Source organism: Cebus imitator, unplaced genomic scaffold (genome assembly GCF_001604975.1).
Source record: "Cebus imitator isolate Cc_AM_T3 unplaced genomic scaffold, Cebus_imitator-1.0 Scaffold123, whole genome shotgun sequence".
NCBI lineage: Eukaryota > Metazoa > Chordata > Mammalia > Primates > Cebidae > Cebus > Cebus imitator.
The window spans coordinates 3,694,321-3,709,790 of record NW_016107438.1 but is presented as its reverse complement, the minus strand read 5'-3'; the positions used below and the strand labels follow the sequence as shown (position 1 = coordinate 3,709,790).

The following is a 15,470-nucleotide window of genomic DNA, read 5'->3' as shown; positions in this document are numbered from 1 at the left end:
TCACTCTGTCACCCAGGCTGGAGTGCAGTGGTGCAATCTCAGCTCAGTGCAACCTCCGCATCCTGGGTTCAAGCAATTCTCCTGCCTCAGCCTCCTGAGTAGCTGGGATTACAGGTGCGTTGCACCACACCCAGCAAATTTTTGTATTTTTAGTAGAGACAGAGTTTCACCATGTTGGCCAGAGGTTGGGGCCGGGGGCGGTGGCTCACGCCTGTAATCCTAACACTTTAGGAGGCCGAGGTGGGTGGATCACGATGTCAGGAGATTGAGATCATCCTGGCTAACACAGTGAAAAACCATCTTTACTAAAAATACAAACAAAAATTAGCATGGTGGTACGTACCTAGCCAGAGAACATATTCTGGCTACAAGGAACGAAGCGAAGCTCAGATTTTGTATTTTTAGTAGAGACAGGGTTTCACTATATTGGCCAGGCTCAAGCTCCTACCTCAGGTGATCCACCCACCTCAGCCTCCCAAAGTGCTGGAATTACAGGTCCGAGCCACTGTGCCCAACACATTTTTTTTTTTTTTTCTTGAGACATAGTCTTGCTCTGTTGCCCAGGCTGGAGTTCAGTAGTTCAATCTCAGCTCACTACAACCTCCACCTCCTGTGTTCAAGTGATTCTTGTGCCTCAGCCTCCTAAGTAGCTAGGGCTACAGGCACGCACCACTGTGCCCAGCTAATTTTTGTATTTTTAGTAGAGATAGGGTTTCACCATGTTGCCCAGGCTGGTGGAGAATTCCTGACCTCAAGTAATCTGCCTGCCTCAGCCTCCCAAGGTGCTGGGATTACAGGTGTGAGCCACCGAGCCCAGCCAGAGAAGGAGATTTTTGATGTGAGTAGAAGCAAGCTGTTGAGAGGCTTTAGTCAGGAGGGTGACCCAGTTGGATCTGCATTTTGGAAAGATCCCACCAGCTGCCCAGTGGAGAATGAAATGGAAGGGGGCAAGAGTGAAAGCAGGGGCAGATAGGACGCTCTAGCAGCACCCAGGGGAGATGGGGGACTGGAGATGCAGAAAAGGGCATGGGCTGGAGGTCGGTAGAGGAGGAAGCATCATCAGGATTGGCAGTGATGCAGAGGGCAGTGTCCAGGGTGACTTGCAAGGTGGGGCCATTCCCTGAAGAGAGGGCATGGTTTGGGGGTGGGGGGACAACACATGGGGTTCACTGTTGGACCTATGGGTTTGATATGTGCACATGGAGACAGAGATGACACTGCCTGGAGCACAGAGGAAGGGCTGTCAGGAGAGAGAATTGGGGGTCTTGACTCTGGAGACCATCTGGGTGTGGAGCTGATCCAGGGAGACTGTGCGGCCGGAGCAGAGAAGAGGGCTCGGGTCCAGGCTTGAGTGAGCCCGTGAAAGACAGACGGGGAGCAGCCAGGGTGCAAAGGAAACCCAGACAGGGCCGCACCCCAGAGACAAAGGACAGAGTGTCATCTACATGTCAGACTCCTGAGGGGCCAGCCTAGCTGGGACTGAAGAATGCCCATTGGCTTCAGCAACATGGAGGCCATTGGTGTGCTTCAGTGGGCATTGTTCCAGTGAAGTCAGGCTGAGAGCAGAAGTCGACTGGTGGGCTGAGGAGGAAGAGGACAGGGAGGGGAGATGGAGGGATGATGGGGGCTTGACACGAGGGGAAAGATGGGAAGACACTGTCAAGATGGATGGAGCTAATTAAGACACATTTCGATGGGAAAGGTTCATCTGAGAGAAAGTGTTGGAAGCCATCAAGATAGAAAGGATGGTGGTTCTGGGTGGCTCTGAGAATGTGGGGTATGGTGCGTTGTTGGACGGGTTGGCTAGCCAGAGGGTCCAGCGGGTGCTCCAGGGAACATATTCAGGGTAGAAGGAATGAGGTTAAGTTCAGAAAGCTGGAAGCTTGCCTTGGATGTAGAGGAATTTGGGGTGATGAGAAGCCTCCAAGTGTGACCATGCTGAGGGTCACTGAGAGGTCAAGGGGCAGGAAAGTCCTTGGATAATGGAGTGACATGAAATTGAGGTAAGAGCTGGAGAGAGAAGACTGAAGCATTCCAAAAACAAGGTGGAGTGGCAGCCCCAGGCAGGGAGGAGACAGAATGACCTATGGCACCAACCTCCCAGCAGAAGGGGTCTTGTAAGGAGGGAGACAGGAAGTAAGGCTACCAACCTCTTTTTTTTTTTTTTTTTTTGAGATGTAGTCTCGAGCTGTCGTCCAGGCTGGAGTGCAGTGGTGTGATCTTGGCTCACTGGAACCTCCGCCCCCTGGGTTCAAGCGATTCTCCAGCCTCAATCTCCTGAGTAGCTGGGACTACAGGTGTGTGCCACCACACCCAACTAATTCTTTTGTATTTTTAGTAGAGATGGGGTTTCACTGTGTTAGCCAGGATGATCGTGATCTCTTGACCTCGTGATCCACCCACCTCAGCCTCCCAAAGTGCTGGAGTTACATGCGTGAGCCCCCTCGCCTGGCCCCAACCTCTTCTTTGTGGGAGACAAAACAGCTCTCCCCTTGGAAGTCCTCAGGGGATCCAGTTTAGAAGACAGCCTGGGTGGCAGGGCCAAAAAGGGTGGGTCAGGGCCCAAGAAGATTGGAATCATCCCAGGTTTGGGTGTGGCAGAGGTATTAATAGATTAATAGATGGATCCTGCACTCAGGTATTGCCTGGCAAAACCAGGATTGAAAGGCCTCATGGTCAGTCTCTGAAGAGGGTGGGCCCTGAGCTGAGTGGACAGTGGCCTGGGGGCGTCCACATAGCAATCTCATGTGGAAGAAATTTCTGATCCCATTTGACAAGTAAGGAAACACAGGCACAGAGACATGGAGAGGGTAAGGAATTTACTCAAGGTCACACAGCATAACCACTTATTACTAAGTGATTCTTCTCAGGGTCAAACCTTGGAACAGAGCTTTGAACACTGTCAGTCTGACTCCTGAGCAGGGATTCTTGTCCATCCTGTCTGTAACTGCCACTGTGGGGCTCCCCTCCCCTACCCCCACCTAAGGAAGGGGAGTGCCATTGTGTCCCTCCACTCACAGACTTTGGTGGAAGGCCATTTGTCCCTGAAAGGAGGATGGGGGCTAGCCGCAGGCTGCCTGCAGAGCCAGACCCTGAGCACTGAGGACACAGGAGCATTGAGAAGAAAAAGAGATGAGGGTGACCATAGGGGACCCTCCTGGATTGAGTACCAAGCCCCACCCCATCCTTGGCTTCCCAGACTCCACAATCCCAGAAGGGGTCCGACTCCCTCTGCGTGGCTGAGACTGAGTTTCTGGCCAGCCTTGGTGAAGCAAGGGAGAGGGCAGTTAGATTTAAGGTGACTCAGGAAAGCAAAGGCGCCCAGGAGCTCCTGCACCTGGCTCCTGCCACAGCCGCATCACAAGCCCCTGGCTTGTCTACCCTGCTGCGCTGGAGCTTAGCCTAGCAATTCTTGGATCCCTCCCAGGTGAGCCCAGCACTTTGTCCACAGACGTCAGTCAATATTTGCTGAATTAAATCTGGGGCCCAGCCTGGGAGCTCCTGGCCTTGGAGCCAGACTGTCTGACTTTGAATTCCAGCCCCGCCCCATGCCAGCTTTGTGACTTTGAGCATGCCATTTAACCTCTCTGAGCCTCGGTTTTCTCGCCTGAAAAATCGGAGTAGTGCCAGCTGCAGGGGTGGGAGACCTGTGCAATCGCACTTTGGTGGGCTTTGCGCTTGGTTTCATGCCCTGCTGTCCCTGGTTTGAAATTCTTCACCCGATTTTTTTTTTTTTTTTTTTTTTGAGTCGGAGTTTCGCTCTTGTTACCCAGGCTGGAGCGCAATGGCGCGATCTCGGCTCACCGCAACCTCCGCCTCCTGGGTTCAGGCAATTCTCCTGCCTCAGACTCCTGAGTAGCTGGGATTACAGGCACGCACCACCATGCCCAGCTAATTTTTTTGTAGTTTTAGTAGAGACGGGGTTTCATGGTCTCGATCTCTTGATCTCGTGATCCACCCGCCTCGGCCTCCCAAAGTGCTGGGATTACAGGCGTGAGCCACCGCGCCCGGCTCTTCACCCGATTTTAAACAAGGAGCCCTCACATTTTCATTTTGTATTGAGCCCCACAAATGATGTAGCTGGGGTCCTGAACGGAATTAACAATATTATCTGCCTTAGAGAGTCGTTGCAAGGATTAAATAAACTGATCTGCTCAGCACATAAGTAGTAAGTACCCAATAAATAGGAACAAAGGCCTATTGTCTCTTGCTGTTAGCTCAGCCCCAGTGCCCATGTGTGATAAATGAATGAAATGACCGAATGAGTGACAGCCTGGAAGCGTCTGGAAGCGAAGGTGCCAGGGTGACGGGGGATGGAGGTGAGGGTTGAGAGGAGCTGGAAAGGAAGTGGGGGCAGTTTTGCACCCCACGTTGTGCAGCTGCAGTATCTTCGGTAGCCGATGATCCACGCTGTGGTCTGGACCCGGCAGCCACACCCCGCAAAAAGTCCACTTGGCGAGAGCTGAGAACGAGCGTTCCAGTCTTTATTATGGGGGCGATCAGTCTCTAGTTCCCGGGCCGTGGTCCACGTCCAGCTTCCGGAGCCGCCGCAGGAATCCAGCCGCAACGGGCTCCGCGACCCACGAGCCCCGCCGCCCTGCCCAGTCCCGGTCCGGAGGCGGGGCCGCGGTGCGCCCGGCGCAGGCGCAGATCGGCCCGGCGCGGGGCGGTGCTCAGAGGAAGGGGTTGGTGCCGCTCTGCGGGGGCGGGGCCCTCGGCCCGGCTGAGCTGGGCGTGGGCAGCAGCGGCTGCCCCAGGCCCGCGGGGGGCGGCGCGAAGGCTCCGGCCTGCGGGAGGACGCTGACCGAGGCGGGGAGGGTCACGCCGGCTGGCACGCTGCTGAGCGGGAGGGGCAGAGAGGCGCTGTAGGTCATGGAGCCCAGGGGCGCTCCCACGGGCCCGCCCGCCAGGCCCAGCGCCGGCGACCCGGTGCGCATCTGGTTCAGCGTCGGCCTGCCCAGCTCGCCTGCGCCGAACGGGTTGGTGGGAGACGGAGAGCTGAGACCTGCAGAACGAGAATGCCTTGGAGCGATCGCTATCTTATACTAGGAGGTCTTGGAAGTGGGGAAGGAGAGGGAGCTCTCCGGCTGAGGCTGGGCTCTGAAAGCAGAGGCCCCTGGGTCAGGGGGATGTCCTACCTGTCAAGAAGGGGTTCCGGGTCTTCACAGCCTGGGGCGCCTTGACCAATGAGTCAAGGTTGACCAAGGAAGAGGCTGACGGGCCCAGGAAGGACTCGGGAGTCCAGCAAGCTCGGGCCTCTTTGCTTGGCTGGGTTAGTGCTTCCCCCAGTACGCCCAGGTCCAGGGCATCTGGCTCCTTCGTGCCATTTTGCTTGGAACTGGGGCTGGGGTCTCCAAACAGGTCCAGCTCTGGAATAGAAATGCTAGAGCTCATTGGTGGGGAGAGGGATTGGCGTCTGACGTGGGAGGAAGATAGAGGCCGCCCCGGGGGGCCCCTGGTTCTCCAGAGCCGCCCCATCCCCTTGCCCTGCTCACCTGCAGGGCTGCTGGGCTTCCCAGAAGGCAGGGCCTGCTCCAGACCCTCCTTGGTCTCTGTGGATTCTGGAGGTTTGGCAAATGGATCAAAGGCCGAGGCATCACCTACAGCTAGCCGAAGAGAGAGGGGGAGGAGATGGGATGGCAAAAAGGGCAGATACCGGTCTGACCCCTTTCCAGGGGTCAAAACAGCATCCGCTGCCCCCTTGGCCCTGGAGGGAAGGGGACCTGGAAGTGCCCCAGCCCCTCACTCACACTCTCTGGCCCTCTTCTTACCAGGCGTGTCGGAGGTCTCCATGGAGGCCCCCCAAGGGTCAGCCCCAGTGCTGGGGAGTTTGTGATGGGGAGAGTTGAGTGCCCAGGGGTCTGTGGTGAGGGGCTCAGCAGGCAGCACTGGGGTCCTGCCCCAGGGCTCAGAGGAGGACAGCATGGGAGTCAGGTCCCATGGCTGGCTTCGGGATAGGATGGTTCCTGAGGGGATTGGAGACCAGGGGTCTGCAGAAGGCCCCCAGGAGGAGCCACTGGTCTCTGTGTTCGGCCTAAGACCTGAAATGAAACAGCACAGACATGACCCCAGGCCCACCCTTAGCCCTCTCCCAGGGCCCTTCCCAGTTACCCAGCCTGAGCTGGGAGTCGGGGGATCCATGTCACAGAGTGACTGTGGCCTCAGAACCACCCAGCAGGCTGGAGGCTGTATTTGGTGAGTGACCCCAGAAGCTGGGACCTGCAGGCCACCTTCACAGGCAGGGACGGGCTGAGCAAGTGAGTGCAGCAAGAGAACATTTGCTGCGTTTCCTAGGAGCTGAGCTCTTCAAACATGCTCCCCAGGCCGCACTACAAAAGCCTGTCCCACAGGCCTCAGAGGCGCATGGTGGTGAGTGACTTGCCCGGTGACAGTCAGGTGTTGGAGGGAGGTGCTTTGCCAGCAAGTGTCTGGGAAGGAGAGGGCTTTGGGGCCAGCCTGGAAGTCTCTTGCAGCCCTGCATGCCCACCTGGGATGTCCCATGGGTCAGCAGAGCAGTGTGTGGAGGGCGGGGCCGGGGCAGGTACGAAGATGTCGGCCAAGTCCAGGATGGAGGACTGTGGAGGGGAGAGGCAGCCGGGGCTCAGAAGTGGGCGGGGCTCAGAGGGAGGGCAGGCCCTGACCCGTCAGCCTAATGGCAGCTTATTCTCTTTATTCATTCCACAGATACCTAGTCACGATCCCTCTCTTCTGCACAGTGCTTTACAGTTTATAATGTTTCTTCATCCACAGATTACCTGATTTTCATAACAACCCTGTGAGGTAGGTAGGGCAGGTGATGTACCCATTTTATAGATGAGCCAGCCCAGGCCCAGAGGGAGGAATGGGTTTGCCTGAAGTCACACAGCCAGGGAGAGGCAAAGCTGGGATAGAATTCAGGCCAGCAGGAAGGGGCATGAAGGGCAAAGGCAGATGTTTTTCAACCAGCCTACTTCCCTGGGTCAGTGTCCAAGAGAAACTGGCCACAGTGAACATGGGCAGAAAGAAGACCATAGCACCTGGGCGTGGTGGGGGCGGCTCTGGAGGGCAGCCGTGCACTCAGCAGTTGCCCGCTCCCCACGCGGGGAAAATCCGTCCACGAGCCCAAGGTGTGTTCAGCACCATGTGCTTGGGCCACCCTAGTCTTGATCGACAGTATCACATAATCCTCACATGTCAGAGCTGCAACTATCCAACAAGCACACTGTGCAGAAGGGGAAACTGCGGCCTGGACAGTGACATGCCCCAAGTCATAGAGTGAGTAAGTGGCAGCAAATCCAGAGCCCAATCCAGGGGTCTCCGATCAGGATCCTTTTGTATCCCACTTTGCTGTCAGCTCAATCCCCAGCCCCTGCAGTGTGGGACTAGGGCCGCTACACCCCACCCCCATTTCATCTCATAAACACTTCAGTGCTTAGTATATGCCAAGCACTGCTCTGCTCTCTCTTGACAAATACTCAGCCCATCTCCTAGGCCCTGTCCCGCCCATGCGGCCCAGCCCACTCCCTACCTGGCTGGTTTTTAGCTTCTCCTTCTCCTTTCTCTCTTCTCTCTCGAGCTCTCTGCCCTGCTGTTGATGGACAGCAGCCCCTGCACCGTTGGCCACGGGGGAGCCATCACCCCGCCAGGACCTCACCTCCTGCAGAAGGCACAGAAGGAGTCAGGAGCATGAGCAGCCAGGACTCCCAGGACCTGTGCACCCGAGGCTGGAGTCGAGGAGCTGAGTGCAGGGTGGGAGGCAGCTGAGAGGTTAGGAGCAGCAGTGGGAGGAGCCTGTTAGTGCCCTGAAGCACCTCCACCAGCAGCAGCAGCAGCACCAGAGGCCCTGCGGGCTAGGCCCACTACCTTCTCGTGCTCCTGCCGGCTCAGGCGTAGAGCCAGCTGCAGCTGCAGGTCCTCATCCCTGTGGGAGGCTGGGGGGACAGGCTGCGGAGGAAGAGAGGGGTGAGCTTGGCCCTGTACCCCCCACCCTGGGACCAGAAGGGCAGTATAGCCCTGCCTGGGTGGTGGGGATGGAGAGACAGGTGCCCACCCTGAGTGTGCATGGGCGGTTTGCCCCTCAGCAGGGTGAGTATGGCCTTCTCCCTGCCTGCATCTGAAATGCAGTTTAAAGATCAGGAAGACTGGTCTTTAGCTTCTGAATCCTCTGAGAGTTCCCCACCGCCCTCCTGTGTGGGGCCCAGCTGCCTCCTGCCCGGTCTTCCTGGATCCACAGAGGTAACGGCAAAGATCATGATATCGGGGGCCCGTCCTTGTCTCCCCAAAAGGACAGCTGCTGGGGGGACAGCATATGTCAGTGTCTGAGCATACCCTCCCCACCATGAGGTGGTAGCAGGCCCCCCAAGACATGCCATGTGCCCCTAATTGCACACTCGCCACCCTTCCCAGCTCCAGTGGAAAGGACTAGAGGCAGGGAGGCAGTCCCTGCCTGCAACAAACCAAAGGAACAAGTGGGCCTTGTGCTGTCCTTGGGAGCAGGAGTTGGGCTTCAGGTGGACAGAGCCTGAGTCAAGGCTGAGGGGCACTCTCTCTCCTAGCCCATCCCCTCCCCACCACAGCCCGGAGCCATGTAGCCTCACCTTCTCCGCCTCCTCGCGGCTCATGGCCAGGGCCAGCTGCAGCTGCAGCTCCTCTTCCCCTGATGTCTGAGGCCGGGCCTGCTCCAGGTCGGAGGTACAGCGGGGTGATGAAGAGGAGGCTGCAACGACCATCATGGCTCTGTGACCACACCATTACCTGGCTCCCACACCCTCTGCCTGCCAGGAAGCTGAGGCTCAAGGAGGAGAACTGAGAGGAGGGGAGCAACAGGCTGTGGAGGCCCCCATGGGCCAGGCAGTGTGCCGGCCACTGTAAGTTCCCCATCCCTCCCTGGTGGGATGGCTCCAGTCCCTCCTTGGCAGATGCACAGGCAGCCACAGGGCACCTGACCAGGGTTCCGAAGCAGGACTTGAACCCAGGTTTCCTGACTCCAGCTCTTGGACTTCCAGACAGACCCCATCCTGCTTGGGGGGAAAGGGGAGTGCAAGGATAGGAGCTTGTAGTCCAACGAGGTCACAGCCTCAAAGCCCTCAGCAAATTGTCAAGGGCTTTATGGAAGGAGGGCCATTCTGAGTACTCAGATCCAGGAAGCCCACACCACTGGGGGCAGAGACTCAGGGACTGTCTGGCAGCTGCCCTCAGGTAGGGGATGAAGGGGGAGGCCATGTGTCTGGGCGCAGGGTAGAGGGAATTCCTTTGCCTGGTCTCATTTCATTCTCAGATCAAATGATGGAGGTAGGTGAACCTGTCCCCATTGTACATATGAGGAAACTAAGGTTCAGAGAACTGGCTGCCCAGGTCACACAGCTTGGAGGAAGCAGAATAAAGAATGCTATCTGACTCCAAAGCCCATGCTTCCACCATCCCCCATCCTATCAGGCAGCTAACAAATGATAATGAATCAACAACATTATTATCTGAGCTGACACGTTGAGCGCCTCCCGTGTGCCGGATGTTGTGCCTTGCATGTTACATTCCTTATGTCTGAATCCTCGTAACACCCCTCAGAGGTAGGTATTATGAACCATGGCTCGGCTTGCAGAGCCAGGATTGGAAGTCAGGCCACCTCCCCATCCCAGCCAAACGCCGGGGGGCTCACTCACAGTTGTAGGAGGACGGGGAGCCCCGGGAGCGGCCGTAGTCCTCGCCATAGCGGCGGCTGAAGCCCAGCTGCCCGCTGCCAATGCCGATGCCCTCCAGTGCCATGCGCTCCTTGGTCTTGAGGGCGTGGGTCCGCTCCTGCCGCAGCCGCTCCTCGTCCTTGAGCAGGGCCATCACCTGCTTGACCTTCTCGCGCACGTTGACGCCCTGGTCCTTGCCATCGCGGTCGATGTACTGGAAGTCCTTGAGCGTCTGGATGGTGTAGAGGTTCTCGCGGCACTGGTGGGCCACCCGCTCAGAGCCCGTCTTGAGCAGGTAGTCCAGCAATGTCAGGGCCTTATACACGTGCCGCCAGTTCTTGCCGCTGTCATTGAGCCGCCGCCACAGCATGCCCATGACCTCAGTAAAGGCCACCGTGTTGAAGGTCAGGTCAGCAATCTCAGACATGAGCGAACTCGGGGGGCCCCAGGGGTCATTGCTGGTGGCCTCGCGCACCTTGATTTCCGCCTCGGTGTAGTTGTGCACGATGTTCTTCACCTGGCGCCGGAGCGCGGAGGTCGTCATGGCTGGAGACTTGGAGGTGGGCAGCCCTCGCCCCCGCTGGAGGTGGAGGGCTGAGGGCCACTGTGGCGAGGTCACGGTCTCGAAGGATGGGTTGCCGTGTTCTTAGCAGAGCAGCTGTGTCCTTGGGTTCCACATGGGGCTAAGGAAGAGAGAGCCTGGAACTCAGGGGCACAGGCCTACCTCAGGGGTCACTCAGCCACTGACCAACTAAATGAGGCCTGGCCAGAGTGTCCCTGCATCCAGGAAAAGCCTTCAGCAGCACACGTTCTTATTTCACTTATAATTCAGCAGGCACTTGTAGTCTTGCATGCTCATCTGCCTGTCTGCACGGTCTCACCACAAAGATGGAAAAGGTGGGGCTCAAAGAATATTAAATGGGCCCAGCATGGTGGCTCATGCCTGTAATTCCAGGACTTCAGGAGGCCAAGGCAAGAGGACTGCTTGAGGCCAGGAGATGGAGGCCACAGTGATCCATGATCGTGCCACTGCACTCCAGCCTGGGCAACAGATCGAGACCCTGTAATATTAAGTGACTTGTCCGAGATCACAGTGCTGCTACGTGGGGGACCGGGATGACCCCAGGAAGCCCCCCTAAGAGGGCACGGCCTCATGGGGGCACACTAACAGTATTCCAGGAATGCCCACTTGCCTTGCTTCTGCTTGGCCACCTCCTCTATTTCTGCGAGATCTAGCTTAAGACCTATCCTTTCCAGCTCCCCAGCTCACTTTTCTCATATTGTTAATTTTTGTAGTTTGATGCATTCAACACCTGTTTCCTAGAGGCCTTTTCTGAGCCAGGCACCATGCCAGGCACAGAACACACGCCTTGGTCCACCCACATTCAGTTGAGAGGGTACAGAAAATCACAGTCCAGTGTGGGAGTGCAGAGCAGCACAGGAAGACCCAAGCCAGGAAAATCAGAGGAGACTTCCTGGAGGAGGTGGTGGTGGAGCTGAGATCCAAGATCCAAGAGAAGAGTGAGGAGGAGTGAACCAGCAAGTCGGGGAAGGCAGCTCAGAAGAAATGCTGTGAGCTGGGCCAGAAGGCAGGAGAGCAAGGATCATTTGAGGAAAGCTGCCCCTCAGAGATCTGGCCACTGCCACCACCAGTGCCACTCCCATGTACACACGAAAGTGCTGAGGCCAGAGAGGGGATGGGACCTGCCTATGTCACTTGGGTGGCAGAGCCTTGACTAACATCTAGGTCTCCAGAAGACTAATCCAATGCTTACTGTCAGTGTTACCCAGTTTGGTCATTAATTCATCGGACTGCTTTACTGTCTCAGTCTCACCTTCTGAGCTGAAATGGAAGCTCCCTGAGAGTAGGAATGGTCTGGGTTCTCTAAAGCCCCAAAGCCCTGAACACATGGTGAACCTCTGGTACCCAAGCAGGGAGAGGAGCTGGGCCAGCCCAATTCCCTCCCCACAGCTGCAGATCCAGGCTAGCTGCTGAATGCAACCCCAGGCCAAGGTCCTCCCAAGGCCCTGTTAGATACCAAAAGAGGAATGCCCTGGCCGCTTCCCTTCCTCCCTGGCTCGCACTGGTGTGTGCACACACACACTAGCTGGGCCTCACTTCACCTGTGAACTGCCCCCACCCACCAAACACCTCTCGGCTCCACTGTCCATCCCAGCCCATGCCCCAGCTGGTCCCCAGGCTGCCAGATGCAGGAAGCTAAAGGAGACTCTCCTCCCCCACCCAATTCCACGCTTCTTCCACCTGGCCAGTGCTGGGCTCAGTTCAAAGCGGCCCCACAGGCCTTGGCAGGTTTTGTTGGGAGCCCAGAGAATAGGAGCCCCTGGGAGCCAGCGAGGTGGAAGGCCTGGCCCACAACACAGCCTACCTTTTGTCTGCTGTCTGTCTTTCCTTCCAGTGGGTGGCGGGCCTTCTGTGGGGATGCCACGGCCACAACTTGTTTAACTCCTGCCCTCCCCCTTGCTAGTGACTCAGACCTGCCTTTACCTCCCCAACCCGTGGTTGGGGGTGGCAGAGTGAAGATGGGAAATAGTATGAACCAAAGCCCGCCCAGCGCACGCCCCTCCCTGCTGGCCGCCCCTATCTGCTGGCCACTGGAACTAGCAGAACCAGTTGGGCACTGTGACTCCACCAGAGCCCTACCTGGACCTGGCTGCCCTGGCCCTCCTGCCTGGCCCGGGTGGGAGCACCAGCCTCAGTGGTAGGGGACTCTTGGTGTGGGCCCAGCGGCCCTGCCTGGACCTTTCTCCCAGAAGGTGGGCATTCTCTGCACACCCCTGCAGGAGCTGGGGGAAGGGCGGGGTCAGAGACAAAGGGAGGCACCTTGACTTTCCTTCTCCGGAGTTTGAGGGGACAAGGTGGGAGCAAGAGGCGCCAAGGTGAGGTTGCCAGAGCACAGAGAGGGGAGGAGGAAAGGAAGGCGAGAGGGAGCAGCTGGGAGCGCTGCCAGCAGTGTTACAGCAAAGGGTTTTATCGAACACAATATGCCCAGAAATAAAAGGGAGTGAAACAGAAACCCAGTGGCTGATAAGGCAGCGGTGGTGGCGGTAGCAGCGGCAGCCCTGGGCAGCTGGGTATGGAATTACTGCAGTGACCTTGAGCCAGACCCTGTCAGGTGGAGGGAAAGGAACGGAGAAGGCAGGGCCTGACAGGCCAATTCAGAGATGAGGGAGAGGGCAGAGGAGGAGGCTGGGGGGGATGGGAGCAGGGCCAGCAGGGGTGGGATGGGCACGGAGTATCAGCTGTCTCTACATGCAGGGTCCCAAGGAGAACTGCGTAGTGGGGAGGGGCTGCTCCTCTCAGGACCTGCAGGATGGGGGTGCCTGGAGTGTTTCCTAAAAGTCAGGACCAAAAAATGCAGATCACTCATCCCCATCGAGGGGTTCAGAGAGATGGAAAGAACCAGATCTGTCCAGTCACACGTGCCTGAGTTTGTGCAAAATCTGTGCACCCACCCGCTGGTTGCACCCCCTTCCCGTCCTCTGCTAAGGCGGGCTCCAGCCCCTGCCCCCAAATCAAGTCCAGCCTGAGCAGTAGGGAATGACAGTGCCCTTATTAACGCTGTAGGGACAGGAGTTGAGCTTGAGCTGTAAGCTTCTGGCCACCCTATCAGCCCTGGAATAGCTGCATCCTGGGGGCATCGGAAGTGCGGGGCGGGGGAGGGGGCGGCCCTGAGGCTAGAGGTGAGCATGAGGGGCTGAGGAAGAGGAAATGCAGAGATATGCGGAAGGAATCTATGGGGAATGCCACCAAAGATCCCGAGTCCCAGGATGGGATGGGGAGGGGGCCCTGAGTCCCTTTCCAGGCGCCGCAGGGAGGGAGGGGTGGCAGGAAAGAAGCCCTTAGGTCCTCTACAGCTCAGCCTCCTCCCTCGCACCTGGGAAAGAAACTAAGCCCTAAGCCCACTCTTTGCTCCCCACCAACCCCCACCTTCAGGCCGCCACTGCTAGGGAGGGGGTCAGGAAGGAAGCTTACCTCCAGTTCGGGCTCCCTTGGCCCCAGCCCTGGCCTGAGTAGCCTTTGCGGTGACCCTCCGATGTGTGCGGCAGGGGAATGGCACAGCCTCCGGAGCGTCTCCAGAGCCATCCACCATGGACCTTTGTCCCAGAGACCCACCTGCTCCCAGGAGGCGTGGACCCCTCAGAGGGGCAGCAGCAGGGTCCCTGGAATGGGTAGCAGCTCTTCCTGCGTGCGTTTGCCTCCTAGCCAGCGCCTGGCAGCACTCGGAGGAAAGTTGCTCAGCTGGCCCGGCAGGTCTGCCTCAGCAGTAACAGGACACAGGAGGAAGCGCAGGGCAGGTTAACCCCTTCCTGCTGGCCGGGCAGGTGGTGCATTGAGAGGTGGGAGGCCTGCCTCCTGGCTGTCCCCTAGAAGTGCAGATCTGGAGCCAGCGCTGGGGACTCACTGCTTTGAGTTAACTCTTCCCCTGCCTCTTCAGCAGGAAAGAAGGGGGGCTCCAACACCCCCACCACACCCCTCCCCTTCCTCCTCTGGGCCAGGAGGACGTTAAAGGAGAGGGCAGGGCTATTTCCTGGGGCTGGCCCTTTGGTGGAGCCCCTGCCTTCTGGGGGAGGAGGGCATCAGGACTCCAGCACAGCCCCCTCCCTGCCTCTCCCACACAGAGTCAAGAGTCCTGCTCTCTCCATCCTCCTTCTCCTCCTCCTGCGTCTCAACTGGAGGATGCCTGAGGCTCACTTAAGGACACCTACCCACCCAAAAACCAAAGTTGTTCTTCAAACTCTGGGAGCCTGGAGTGCCGTTCACATGGGGAGCCCAGCCCCAAATGGTTATGACTGACAGGAGACAATGACGGGTCTGAGTTTGAGCTGACAATACCGTTCTTTCTGAGAGCCATTTCCAGCCTGTTTCCTGTTTCCCTGAGCAAGGGAGGTGGCATGAAGACCAGCAGCTGTTTTTAAGGCGGAAAGATGGCCCAAGGCCAGATGGTCTGAGATGAGGAGGGGGATAAGGCAGCCTAGACCCCGAAGTAACAAGGTGATATGGCCTCTAGAGCTGGAGAGGTCCGGTCAGCATGATCTTCAGGGACTGGCTTGGGGCCCTGGGACCCAGCTGAAGAGGGGAGATAGCAGGGAGCCAGGTCCCGTGGGTCTAGTTCTACTCCTCGTCTCACACTTTGTCATACTTGGTGATGACACGTCGGGAAGACCTGGCTCCAGGAAGCATCACCCTAAAAGTGTGGGCCAAGGAAGCCAGAGGCAGAGACTACCAGGGGTGACGCACTGTGTCCCGTCACCCGACTCACTCCTTGTCTTGCTACCCCCTGCCCTTCTGCTCGGCAGCCCACATGTCACCTCCCCAGCTTTGTCTGTCTCTCCTCCTGCTGGAGGGCTCTGGCAGCTGCTGGCAGGAGGGGATCTGAGGGCAGGTGGGACATTGGAGGACCTGGGCCAGGAGCTGACCTAGCCAGGATCCAACATGGAAGACACAGAGGCACAATAGATTTATTTATTAACCCATTTTCCAGAAGATTGCTTGGGCCCGAGTCACCTGCAGAGATGCAAATGCTCTTCGACATTCTTTACAGGGCTGAGCTCATCAGCTAGGACCATCAGGTCGGTCACCAGGGTGTCCAGCAGCCCATGGACCTAGAAGAACAGGACATTACAGGCGGGGTTTGTTCTGTGGGAAGCTCCTATATATCAGCCGTGTCGTGAGAGAACAGCTGGAGAGGAGGAGAAGCCCAAGTTGTTTGTGAAAGAATTTCACAGGTTCAACCAAAGTTCTTGTGAAGGAATTTTTGGTTTTGCAGACTTTTTTTTTTTTTTTTTTTTTTT

At 57.5% G+C, this 15,470-nt stretch overlaps 2 protein-coding genes across 12 annotated transcripts in view; both read right to left on the bottom strand.

The window, feature by feature from the left end:
- Nucleotides 1-4,028: 4,028 nt before the first annotated feature.
- On the bottom strand, nucleotides 4,029-14,316 carry EPN3 (epsin 3). 5 transcript variants are annotated; one of them, XM_017540145.2, is made up of 10 exons: nucleotides 13,651-14,316; nucleotides 9,639-10,339; nucleotides 8,577-8,695; nucleotides 7,843-7,923; nucleotides 7,508-7,636; nucleotides 6,488-6,575; nucleotides 5,772-6,041; nucleotides 5,496-5,606; nucleotides 5,139-5,369; nucleotides 4,029-5,005 (listed from the first exon to the last, which is right to left on the bottom strand). In XM_017540145.2, exons 2-10 carry the CDS (start codon nucleotides 10,198-10,200, stop codon nucleotides 4,674-4,676), a joined length of 1,923 nt encoding a protein of 640 aa, XP_017395634.1. In that variant the 5' UTR covers nucleotides 10,201-10,339; nucleotides 13,651-14,316; the 3' UTR covers nucleotides 4,029-4,673. The 5 variants fall into 5 exon arrangements, with proteins under 5 accessions (XP_017395634.1, XP_017395636.1, XP_017395635.1 ...); XM_017540147.2 differs by having other exon boundaries at nucleotides 13,792-14,316; XM_017540146.2 differs by lacking the exon at nucleotides 13,651-14,316 and adding an exon at nucleotides 12,319-12,594.
- Nucleotides 14,317-15,127: 811 nt separating this feature from the next.
- LOC108312304 (MYCBP associated protein) overlaps nucleotides 15,128-15,470 on the bottom strand; it is a 23,621-nt gene continuing 23,278 nt past the window's right edge. For all 7 annotated transcript variants that reach the window (XM_017540141.1, XM_037742565.1, XM_037742567.1 and 4 more), the window contains one exon: nucleotides 15,128-15,281. In XM_017540141.1, coding sequence (XP_017395630.1) covers nucleotides 15,180-15,281 — 102 coding nt within the window. In that variant the 3' untranslated portion in view covers nucleotides 15,128-15,179. The remainder of the gene's footprint in view (nucleotides 15,282-15,470) is intronic.